This window comes from Pleurodeles waltl, chromosome 11 (assembly GCF_031143425.1).
Source record: "Pleurodeles waltl isolate 20211129_DDA chromosome 11, aPleWal1.hap1.20221129, whole genome shotgun sequence".
NCBI lineage: Eukaryota > Metazoa > Chordata > Amphibia > Caudata > Salamandridae > Pleurodeles > Pleurodeles waltl.
In genome coordinates this window covers 571774920-571787523 of record NC_090450.1, presented here as the reverse complement: position 1 = coordinate 571787523, position 12604 = coordinate 571774920, and the positions used below count along the sequence as shown (strand labels likewise).

The 12604-nt window shown below is 44.2% G+C and overlaps 1 protein-coding gene across 5 annotated transcripts in view; it reads right to left on the bottom strand.

Annotated features, from left to right (window-relative positions):
• Window positions 1-12604, bottom strand: part of SLC39A14 (solute carrier family 39 member 14) — a 138790-nt gene that overhangs the window by 71581 nt on the left and 54605 nt on the right. For all 5 annotated transcript variants that reach the window (XM_069214028.1, XM_069214026.1, XM_069214025.1 and 2 more), the window contains one exon: window positions 11918-12195. In XM_069214028.1, the coding sequence (XP_069070129.1) occupies window positions 11918-12181 (264 nt within the window). In that variant the 5' untranslated portion in view covers window positions 12182-12195. The remainder of the gene's footprint in view (window positions 1-11917; window positions 12196-12604) is intronic.

The following is a 12604-nucleotide window of genomic DNA, read 5'->3' as shown; positions in this document are numbered from 1 at the left end:
CACTGTTCCCGGTCTGCTCGGTTGATGCACCATCAATTAGGACTACCCCATTGGATCAGCTGCTGTCAAATGAAGGATTAGAATGAGGGCTTCCTTACAGACAAGCTTTGGTGTCGAGGTTTTCAAACAGAAACCAAGTCTGGACTATATTGAAGCTTTAATTGTAGTCCTGCATTTGGTTTAATGTGAAAAACCTAGAAACAAATCCAGGATTATAATTAATTATTCATTACAATGAGGGATTAATTTCTGTGTTTTTCCATGTATCAATAAAAGCATGAGTATGAAAAAGGCTCCAGACAGCAAGGAAGCCTTCACTGAAGCCTACTCTAGGTGCGGCTGAGCTACTGGTCAGCTATTTAAAACAAGCTAATATCGCAAGAACTGAATTGAAAAATCTATAGATTACAATGTTTTTTTAATATATTCGGGGATCTCCTTCCCTGAGGCACTCTGCCCTCAATGTAGGTTGCAGTTGTGCATAGTGCAGAAATGTCGTCTCACTCAGGGCAAATTCCAGTTGAAGAGAGGCAAAGGGCATAATATCTCCATCCTCCAACAAATGCTCTATTTTAGGATTCCACCGAGGCCCCAAGCCTCACAACCATATTATTTCCGCCACTCTGGCAGCCATTGTCCCTCCAATCCCATGAGGGTTGTAACCTTACCCCAGGCTATCAGGGCCACCTGCGTAGCAGGGAGAAGATGCTGCCTCCCCCCTCTTCCATAAAGGTATTGTAGACATGATTTCCCCTCCCACTGGTACCTCTCCAGTCGGAACGTGGAATGGTCCCATAGGGCAAATAGCCAATCAATGATACTGATGCGGTGGGCCACCGAGTAATATTCTTCTGGGGCAGGCAGGAACAACCCACCATTATATTTGTTACTTGGCAAAGTTTTCAGGGCAATTCTAGAGTGTTTTCCTTTCCACAATTTTCTCCTAATTAACATGCCTGCAGCAGTAAACAAGAAGAGAAGTAACGCAACACACCATAAAATGTTCTTCAAAATAGTCTTTAAATTATCTAAATGAACCACCTGCCCACTACAAGATCTGCTTTTCAGGAAGCTGGCATTGTACATAAAGACAAGTATGTTGACTATAGTTATTATAATTTGCACTAACACAAGGAAAAATATGCTTCAGTCAACATTTCCAGGTCAAGCGGTAAGCGGCGATTTGTTTTTCAGGGAGAATGTTCCTCAGAGGAGAACTCAACATCTTGTTATTTATAAAAAGTTACGGTGCATTTTTCATGTTTAGTGTATGGTTAAGTTACACCAACCAGAGAAGCACGCCCTCCATTAAGGTTTAAAGTGTGGGGGGGGGGGGTCCTAGGTCACACTACCGAGTACCCTACTCATCAACTCTCTCTAGGTCCCCATCAAGCTTTAGATCTATTCAAAACCTGGGCATCCGGTCACATAGGTCATTGCTCAATCATTCATTACAATCTCTAGCCTCACTTTATTAGTTATCCCCATATCTTGCAGCCAATGTATCACCACCCTCCTCTTCACTATCAGTAAGGCTAATGCTACAAATGTATAGTACAATTTCTATTTTTTCAGTTTAAGATGTAAACCTTAAATACAGTGTTTCAGACTACTACATTTTGTACCACTCCTTTCAACTGACTTACCACTTGGGCCCAAAACTATTTTGCAAGATCATATCGCATGGATGAAATCTGCATCGACTAGGGTCCTTTGGGGCATTTGCTCATTTGGGTTGGAAATAACTTATGAATAACCATCGGCGACAGTCGCACCCAGTTTGTACTCGAACTATGCAGGACTAAATGGAGGTTTACTCAAGACAGTCTTCATGTATGCCAGGGCTTTTTCCCATTCAGCATCTGTCGACTCAGCGCCACAGTTGCAGTCCCATTTTGATCATTTTAGCAAGGCTGTGATATATAATAAGCACAACTGGTGCCCACCAAATTGGGACTCAATCAATAAATCAATCAGGGATTTGTAAAGCGCACCACTCACCCGTGAGGGTCTCAAGCCGCTGACATTAACTCGAGGAATTAACATGTCAGATTCAGAGATATACTAGGGAATCACTCCCATGTCACATGGGTAGCTTTAATAATTTTTGTGTGTTTTGCAAACAGTCCAGTTTTGAGGCCATATTTTCTTTTGAGAGACCTAAATTACTCTCCTTCACGCAGATCACCATCAGCATGCAACCCATTTCAACCAGCCACTTATATAGGGTTCTGGGTATAGCTATGTGACATGTTTCAAGCTACACAACTGGGAAACTGCAGAGTATGAGGATGTTTTCATCACTTGCGCCATTGCTTAGTTCCATATCTTAAACATAAACAACCAGTAGCAGGCATCAACATTTAGATCTCAATTGGATTTGTCCATGACATTCCTCCAGCAATGCCATCTCTCGGTTGGGGGGATATAATTAATTCAACCTACAAGGTGTTTGAGCTCAGCTGCCAAGTAGTAACATTCCATGTCAGGAACATCCATACTGTCACACTTGTAGGGCAGTTCAAATATCTGGAGTTTTACTCTGGGGCACTTATCCCAAGTCAGAGAAGCTAGCAGACTGTCAAAATCTCTAATATTTAGCCTCAATAGCAAGAACACCACTGCCTGAAACACAAAAAGGAATGGAGGAATCACTCTTTTAATGACTGCAGTCATAGGTGCCAAGGTTGCATATTGCTATGTGTGACATTTTTATAATTTCAGTGTAATTATGAGTGACATCAATGACTGAGTGACACTTTCTTGCAAGCAAAATCAAGCGATGAAGAACGAGGGAACCATATAAATGTCGTAAAATATACAGATTCCTATACCTCCCATTGTACACTAGTGCCACCTTGTAGCCTTTGATAAACACTGCTCAGAGCTTACCTAGCAAAGTGAAAAACTGGAACAAGAAGGATTTACAGCACTTCAGGACTTGCGTGACAATCTCAGGCATTGCGGTAATGCAGGAAAATGTTTGTAAATGCGTTATTGTAACGCAAGATGCATGACACTTGGCAGGGCTGTGCAATTCTAAACATTAGTGCCAGTGGAAAACTACTCCAAAAGGTCAACAGATTAATTAATGCTAACTACAGTGACACCCATCTTTATCTAATATAGTCCCCTGATCACGTGCCACCTGCATACTTGAGCACTGTAGTACTCTTACACTACATTACATTTCCAGCTTCTAGAACTCATCTTACTTTATACATCACATAACAATCGGGACTTGGACCAATCAGGGCGCAGACTCCACAGATATCCATATTAGTTTAAAAGGTCTGACATCCAGGGTTCTGAACTTGGTGCATTTGTAAATAAACAAAAGCATAATTGGCATAGAGGGACAAAGTTCATCATGCTGCCTATTTTGGCTCAAAAAAACACAAAGCGAATAACAATGAACAAAAGGGTAGGTTTGCCTCACCCTTCTCTAACACCCATCTTTCATAAAGCTTACGGTCGGTTTTCGTCCTCCCTGATAGACTAGCATCATTAAGTTTTAACAGACTCAGAAGATACCTTCTGAACCTAAATGGTTCCAAGACTGGGAAACAGAAACTCACATGCCAATGTATAAAATGCTTTTTTGATGTTGATTTCCACAACTCTACTTTTATAACAAGGGACAATTAAAATGAGTCGAGTCCATCTCAGGTTTAGTATCTACAATTATAACTGTCTCGGTCATTGAGTCTGAAAGCTGTCCCCTAGTGAGGGACTCCTCATACATGTCTAAGAGTCTATCAATGAGATACACAGAACTGCTCTCATACAATCCAACTGGAAGACAACTGACTCCAGGGGATTTCCATTGCAGCTCTTTTTTAAGAGAGGCAGGCAGTTCCTCGTGTGCCATAGGATCATCCTCACTTTATTCCTGCAACAGCTGAGGCAATGAGACTATGTAGATAAACTTGGATCAATCCCAAGGGCAGTGCTGCAGCGGAGAATAAAGGTAAATTCAGGTAATGGCATTCAGGTAAAGGCTGAAGACATTGTTTATTAATGACTGAGAAAGCTGGGCCGTCCTAGTGCCATCTGTTATATGGAAAATGAGATTTCTTATCTGAAGTAATTTTAAGATTGTAGGGAAAGGACTGTCCTGTGCATGGTATACGGGCATGTACCCCTTCCCTGAGTGTCATACTACATGCACCACTGATATCATGACATATTTTTGTGGCCCTGGTGGTATGCCAATTTAGCGTGAGCACAGAAGTCTTGACCTGTTCTGGAACATGCAAGATCCAGGACCTATCCTGCGACATGAAGGGATGCACCAAGTGTCCTCTCAAAGTAGATAACATACTATTGTCACAGATGCATTAGGAAGAGCAGTGATGGCAGCATACTGAGGTTTATGATTTGTAGTGTGACCAGACCTTTCTCTCTAGGTCAGTGAGTGGTTGCTCTCTGGACCCCTGTTGGGTAACTTTTCGATGTTGTGTGAAAACCAGAACTTAGCGCTGGCGTCATGTGCATATGCGATTGCTGCCAACTCTTGACACATGTATTGTGGAGAATCTGGTACAAAAGCTGGAGTGGGTCTGTTTGACGGTTAAGTTCTACGCATTTGTACCAGCCCTATCCTACAATATCCCAAGGAGATATCTATGGCTGCTTGTCCTCCCTAGCCTGAGAGTTAAGTGAGGAAAGGATTATATATGGCCTACTTTTCATGGCCACAGCAGGATGGAACCCAGAACACCACTGGCAAATAACCTCAACTACCACGGCTGAGGCTCTATAACCCGTCTACCCAAACAGGGTCTGACAAATATAAATACCACTGTCCCAAGCCTAAAGATTTCACTACTCGTAATAATAACTACTTTATCTTGCAAGCAATGTAAGAATCAATAAATCAAAAAGAAAAGGAAGTGCTGGAAAGGTGAATTGACTTCTTAATCAGGACTTTGAAGTTCATGGAGATTTTTTGGAACATAGGTGAGCAGAAGGATAATGAAAAAAGGCTCTTACATGCCTTTGCACCAAATGGTCTTGCGCCAGTCATACGCAGGCAAGGTGAGAGCAGAACAGATATTTTCCAAACTTTTTTTTTTTAACAGTCATAGAGGAGAACATATATTCAAACACATTTAGCCCATTGAGGAACAACTGCCTATTTGAAAAAAGGTGGCATCAAATAGAGTGTTGTGAGAGACTACAACCCAATCTGTTCTTCACAACAGGGCAGCAGGAAACCCAAGAATACTTAAATGCTCAGATAAATCGGCAGAAATCAACTCGGGTGAAATGAGGTGGTGTCCAGGTTAAACAAATGACTGAGGGGGGTCGGCTAGAAAGAACAAGCTACTCACCTTTGGTAATTCCTTACCTTGAATCTCTTCAAGGGGCCATACTGAATTTGAAAAATTGTAACAGTTCTCTTGGGCCACTATGTGCAGTCGCAATTCTGACCAGACCTCAGGACCCCCCCCCCCCCCTCAATGCCAGCTTCCACCCCACCTAACCCCGAATATGACACCGAGGAGCTGTATAAAGTTGCCACTTGGGGCACTGACGTAAGTTCCTTGTCCATTTTTCCACACTGTCCGAGGTAGAGACAATGCCAATTTGAGTGACAGAAGTTGCAGTGTATCAAACCCAACTTGGAAGATTGTCAAAAAGTTGCAAGACTACTAAGTAAAAAGGAGTCGGGACTGGTGAGGAATCTGCAAGACAGCAATGCCTTGTGAAAGTGTAAACTGAGTCCAATGTTGTGGCATGGCAAACGCCCTGGGCAGAGCCGAAGACTTTGCCCTGGTGGAATGGGACACTTCTTGGAATGGGCATAGCAAATCTTGATTTAAAGAAAGATCCAGTGGGGAACTGTCCGCTTCCAAGTCACCTTTTCCTTCTTGAAGCCAGTATAATCCAGGAAACATTGGTCATTGAACCGAATCTCACTGGCCCTATCAATATAAAAGCTGAGAGCCGAGGGGGCATGGGCAGAAGCTGAAGATAAATCGATGAGTAACCGTGAGGCTCCCCGTCTGGGCTAAGAATTCTTAGCACATGTGAGCACTGGGGATGCCATCCAACAGTGAGGTACTGACAGTAAGCCCACCAGTCCTGCAAGGATGTTGTTGGGGCCTCACAACCAGCAAAGACTCGGTCACTGATGTGCTGAACAGACAGGGAGGCACAACTACGATGGTCACAGAAGCCACGTAGCTGCACCTTAAACAGCCTGGAGAGGGACACTCTAGGAGCTTGAGCACCAAGAAGGGACGAGGTTCCCCGGCAGTACCTAGACAAGTGTCTAATCTCCTGGCTGTGAGTTTCCCTACCCATTAATAGTTCATGCTTCTTCCCTATGTTCTCGAGGATTTGTGGCAATGGCAGGGAGTACCAAGCAAATAAGAGCATAAAGGGAGAGGCCCATGCAGTCGACAAGGGCCTGTCCCCAAGAAACTGGGAACCTCTGGAGGCTTGGAGAGCGGGAGGACCAAAGGGCCTCTTGGAAAGCGTAAAGACAGGGAGATCCAGATCCTCATCACAAACCCTCAAGGTAGACGCAGAGGACATGCTCTAGCAGCATACCTGAATCCTGGAAAGGATAATGAGGCCGGTGAGAAACCCACTTATGCCCTGGAGACATAACCCGGGGCCCACCAGGGGATGCCCCTGTCCAAGGAAAGCAACCAAGAGATAGCAAGAGGCAAAAAAGTGCAATGGAGGGACTGACCCAAACCACCATTCCCACCCTCCACTACAGTTTGCACAGCAGACAAAGCAAAAGAGGGTGAGTGCAGCTAGTCTAGCAGCCATTATACATTTGATGGGATCCCACAGATAACCAATGCACAAATTAGAAAGCCTCTTGGGGGGCACCTACAAACATCCCAGGTCGATCACCTCCATGAGGGATGGTGGAAAGACGCCCCAAGAATACACACTGAAGTGGGCCTGCGCCACTTGGGTCTGGGGCTGTCTTTATAACCACTAGGCAAACAGCATACATGACGGGTGGGAAGGGGAGGAATGAAACCTCCATCGAAAGACCTACTACACCAGAATAAGGCATGGGGGTTGACGCAGAGAAGGGTGCCATCTCTGAGGTGAGCCCAGAGAGTGGATATGGAATCTTCAATGGACCAAACTCGGGAGGTCACACAGGACTTTCTACCTCAGGCCTTATGGGAGACCAAGGAAGACATGCAGGTGGTGAAGACAGACCTACAAAGGGACTTCGAGGATATGTGCCATGACAGATGAATTGGGTAGTCAAGTGAACAACCTAGAGAAAAGTCTTCATGAACAACTGGATGACTAACAGTCGGCAACAGCGCGTAGTCGCACTTAAAGAATAGCACATCATCTTCCATGAAGATGCAAGGATCTTAAGAATCGATCAAAGCAAAATAACATTCAGATCTGGAGTATACCCATGGAGGTAACTGGAGGAGACCTGAAACATTGCATCCAAAACCTATCTGAAGCCATACTAGCAGAGGCAGGCCAGAAACTGATTGAACAGGACAGAACATTTAGAGTTTTCAAAAGTCAGGAAAACGGGGAGCCGCCCCATGGGACATCCTGTCTCATGTCCACTTCTATGAGGAAGCGAATGCCATTGTGATTTGTGACAGAGAAGGCGACTCCATCTTGTTCAACAATATATATATAAAAATATGTGTCCTGTAACTTGAGGCTCCAATCAATCTTTCAGCTCCAGAGCCAAGAGTACCCAAGAAAGATTTAGCATCTTTAATTTTATCATCTGGAAAATTGTGTTCAAAACGTTGAGGTAGAGAATCGGTTGGATGCCACAATGTCCCTTGGGAAAATAAAATAGTTGTAGTAACACCCAGATCTGATTTAGTTCTCTAGAACCAACTCCACCACCCTTATGTTCAACAGAGAGAAGACCTCCTGGTGCAAGGTGCTGGGGGAAAGAAGGATGGGAGAAGGTAATACCTGAAAGGGAAAGGTGCAGCCTTGCTCAACAATCTGAAGAACCCAATGGATCCTTAGTGGTTGACTGGCAGCATACTAAGTTATAGGACACCCTCCTCCCCACATAATGCACATATTACCTCTACAATGGGGGGAGCAGTTTTGGGGGGGTGGGGGAGAAGAAGGACTGTTGCTCAATGTGGTCTTTTGAACTGCTGTATTCCCTGGAGTTGCGAAAGAGCTTGTTTTGCTGCTGAACAAGTTGTGATGGCTGCAGGTGCCAAAAAGGAAGTCATCAGGAATATCTCAGGAACTGCGTATCTTTCAAAAACAGGTTGGAGCACATCTAAGCTTGGTGGCAGCTGGCAACTGAGTAACCATGCATGGAGGATGAAGAAGTCTGCACAAGAAGGCTCTATAGGGAGAGATGAGCAGTCAAGAATTCTGAGCCTCCCAGGTGCTAGGCGCAGGTTACTTGGGGGTTCACAGCCAGAGCAGAACCTAATTTGTCCCATGCAACCAAAATGGGGTCCATAAATACCCAACTGAAATGGAGATGTGCCTTGAGTGTCGGAAAAGCAGACAGTAAAATTTCTGTGAGGAAACCTGTGGACAAACTGCAGCACAGTCGTTTTTTAGGTCGGGAGTGCAAGTGCTCTGAGGTGTTGTAATGTACCTGTGGGCTTTTAACCACGCCCGCCGCACGCCCATCACTATCACTCATTCATGGGATTTCCTTTCAAAAATCCTTTATCATCATTGGTAAATGCTTTATGTTTGTCCCTCCTTGGGGCGGTTTTGTACAAGCCTTTTGCACATTTGCCGATACGTTTGACTGCAAGCGAACTTTTTTCCTTTTGTGCCCCTCCTTTGCTCTCACTGCGGCAGTGGCGCTTTGAATAGGCTCGCTGATGTCAACTGTTTTACCTTTCATTTTCAATTTATGTGGCTAGAAAAGTCCAGTTAGGAATTTACAACGCCAGTAGTTCTAACTCGAGAAAATGTGAGACCCATTATAATGCAAATGCTGATTTATCCTGTTATGATAGGGGCTCCAAACGTAAGGTAGTGTATCCTGCTCAACTTATTTAAGAGATTTTTGCTCCTCAAACTATTTGGGTAGCAAAGTGAAGTCTTTAAAAATGGTTTCTCTGTAAGGCTGTAAACAGATCTGTAGACTTCAGCCTCCTCTCATTTGGTAATCTGGATATTGCACAAGTATGTTATGAATAATTATAGATTCATATCCCAGTTACTATGCTACAGCTGCAAATACAGTTTGCTTTGTTGGTCAAAAAAGGCATAATGTTTTATTAGGATTCAACAAATGTACTTGATGTTCTCAATGTCCATGCCAAAGATAAATAATTTCCTTTTATGAAGTCATGATCAGATTGTGGTATAATTGTCACAATAAGTCATTAGAAATGCAATTCCTCTATCACTTAGAATTACACAATGATAACCAAATAGTGTGCTATTTCCTCCACAATGAGTAGTTATCTAGGACATAGTTTGGGAAAAGAGCCAAAAACTGGCTTGGGCTGATAAGACCAAACCTGGGTTACTTTACAGCAGCGGTCTTCAGACTTTTTGAAGCCGTGCCTCCCCCCCCCCCCTCCCCCCAACACACACACACCCTACCCCCACCGCCCTCCCAGTAGAAAAAAAAAATAATTGTGCCCCCGACGAATTGTCCACAATTATGCTAGTAAATGAGCAATGTTTAAATATGTCTACACTTATATTGTATCTGATCTGGCAGGCCTTACTAACGTGTAAAAGCATTCACAGTGTGATTATTAGAAGTGGGGTGGATTGGGGGTTTTGAAGAGTATTTGGAGTTCCTTCCCTTTTGACACATCCTCCCAGCTTGGATATAAAACGACAAAATATGTTATTGATGCCCCATTAGAGAGCGGTTTACTGCTGGTCATCATTTTCAGCTTAAAACAAACCTTTGTTTTTAGCATAGTGCTTCTTTTGGCCAGAGCCTGGCGCCCCCCCGGGACCACTTGAGGTCCCACTAGTAAGGGGGGGGCTGCCCCTTAGCTTGAAGATCCCTGCTTCACAGCCACCTATGGTTTCCTCTAACAAAAGGTAACAACATTTATTTTTGTTTTAATTGAATACTTTCAAAGGCATATTCCTAGGAGCGCGTATGATGCCTGTGGGTATGCAACGGGGAAATTGGTTAAGCTGAAGCTTGCTGAGGGTCCCTAGAGTGATCATTGTGAACCCCTAGAAGAATCTATTGTCCATCTGTTTGGTTTTCTTATAGCACAACATTTCTTTCTCTGGACTGTGTTGAGGGCTTGCCTTGATTTTATGTCAAAGGCTGCAGGTGTGGAGTTCTAAGCGCTATTATTTTCTGCAGCCTGTTCATGGGAATCCTGTCACATATGTGGTTTGTAGTTTTCAGCCATGTCTATGGGTTAGATAGAGGCCATTGTGTGCATATCCCGGATGTTTGATTAAAGCTGGTGGCTTGACGCATGAGGTTTATTGAAAAGGGGCAGGTAGACCTGTGTGGGGTTGTCTCTACTACTCACTAAACAAACATTAGCTAATGTAAATGCTTTGGCTTTATAGTATTGCACTAGAAATATATACTGGTTTGGGTCCAAGGATACTTTACTGCACCAGGGCCAATGGGGTTTCGGCTCTTAAACTGTAAAACTTGTCAAAGTCCACTAATAACAATATGCTGATCCTGCTCAAACTTTCCACCTCCACAAACATGGTTGTATTTTTTTTTTTTTAATAGAGAGGGAAAGAAGAAACAAGCCTTCCAAAGGGTGTCTGCTACCAGACAGAAATATAAATGCGTATAATCGCTTTATCAACCAACCAGAAAGCTTCTTTGGGGCAAGTGTAGATCTTTAATTGATGGATTCATTTGAGGCTTCTTGGTGACAAAGATTTATTCTTTTTGAGAGGTAACCCTCGCTCTCTCTCTCTCTCTGTGCTGGTGCACTTTAGGCTGGCGCACCATAGTGTGACAGTATATGCATGAACATAAGCATATATTTTGTACTGGAAAGTGATCCTTCCAGTACACAAGCTATGCATTAATGCTTTACACGCTTTGTTTGGGTGCTGTACAGTGCAGCACACATGCAAAGTTGGAAAATGGGGCTTTTTTAAAAAGTTGCTCCATTGTTACGCCTGCCTTGACAAAGCATACGTTTTTGGTGCAAATCCATGTCTACCACTGTTAGTAGATAAATATTTGTGACAAAACCCATGGGTGGTTGAATGGGATCTCCCATGTATCACCGATAATATAGCATTTTGAAGCAACATAACACAAAGTAGTGCATAGGGCTATTTTGCATTAATTTACACAACTTTCCAACATCAATCATGATATGCACTGGAACGTAAATCCCACTACAACACTTTGTGCAAGGTTGTGTTACTTTTGTGATGCAAATCCAGCACCATTTGTTAGCAAATGTGGGCTATGGCAGCCTATCTTTTTTAATAGTACTATTTTTTAAATAAATACTTGTATATACACAGTGCTTTCAGTCACAGGACTAAACTTCATAGCACTATAGCTGTCACCATTCCACAGTGCATCACCCAGAATCCAGTTCTGCGACTGGTTACACAAACAAACATCTGCAGTGATCACATTAACCAACTGATCTTTCATAACAAAGGAACTGATGGGAAAGTCGTTAACTTTTAACCTGGCTCCCATAGCTTTTGATTATGCACTTCAAATAGTAGATGAACTGCAAAATAATGTGTAGGGGGTGAGCCCCAGCAGCAGCGCAATCCAGCACACACGTTGCAGCCTGGGCTGAGACATGCAACAAGAGGGGCAGAGGCCCCATTACCCAGTGGGCACTGCGCGCCTGGATAGGCTGATGGTTAACGACTTAATGACGAGGACTTGGGCTGGATGGGCTTTGAAGGTCAGTACACACCACAAACTTCAATAGGTCGCAGCTATTCATCACAGTCAGTGCACACGGTAAAAACGACTTACCCTGGTCAAGTTCCTCGGCTGCGGTCGCGAGCGAGACGAGTTCTCATGGCCCACACCAACATCCAAGCGATTGAGCAGGGCCTTGAGCTGCTGCAGGGACAGCGTATCATTCTCACCATAGCGGCGGAGCAGGTCTTGGAGGAAGGTGGAAGCTGTAATGCCTGCCAAGGGTGGCCTTGTCGTGTCTTCCTCGAAGAGGGCTGCGTGCCAAGAAGCCACAAAGAAAATGACTGTAGGTATCATACAGCTAGAACCAAGGGTCATTGTGACACGGCGTCCTGGGGAAAAAAAAGACACATGTACCGTTACATTCAGTGACTGTGGGAGGTTGTGCTCATTCAGCAAAACACAGGCAAACAAACAGCACATATCCGATAACAGAAACACAATGCCAGCGACAAGGAGCAGGCTCCGGGTCAGAGCTCACCATGGAAGCCAGGGCCGACAGGCTTTGTAGTTTTCTGGATCCAAGCCCTCGAGCATTACAGCGCTGCGAGCTAAACGTGCTCTGCCAAGGCACCTCAGCTCAGATCTGCGCGAAGCCCCACACGGCGCCCGGACAGTGTGCACTGAACTTTACCGCAGAATTCACTGCGTCTGAAGCGCTGTAACAACCGCATACACCTGCCAAGGCAACTCAGTCCTAATCAGCAGCACCCCTGCAGCTCCAAAGAAAAGGGTTCTGGC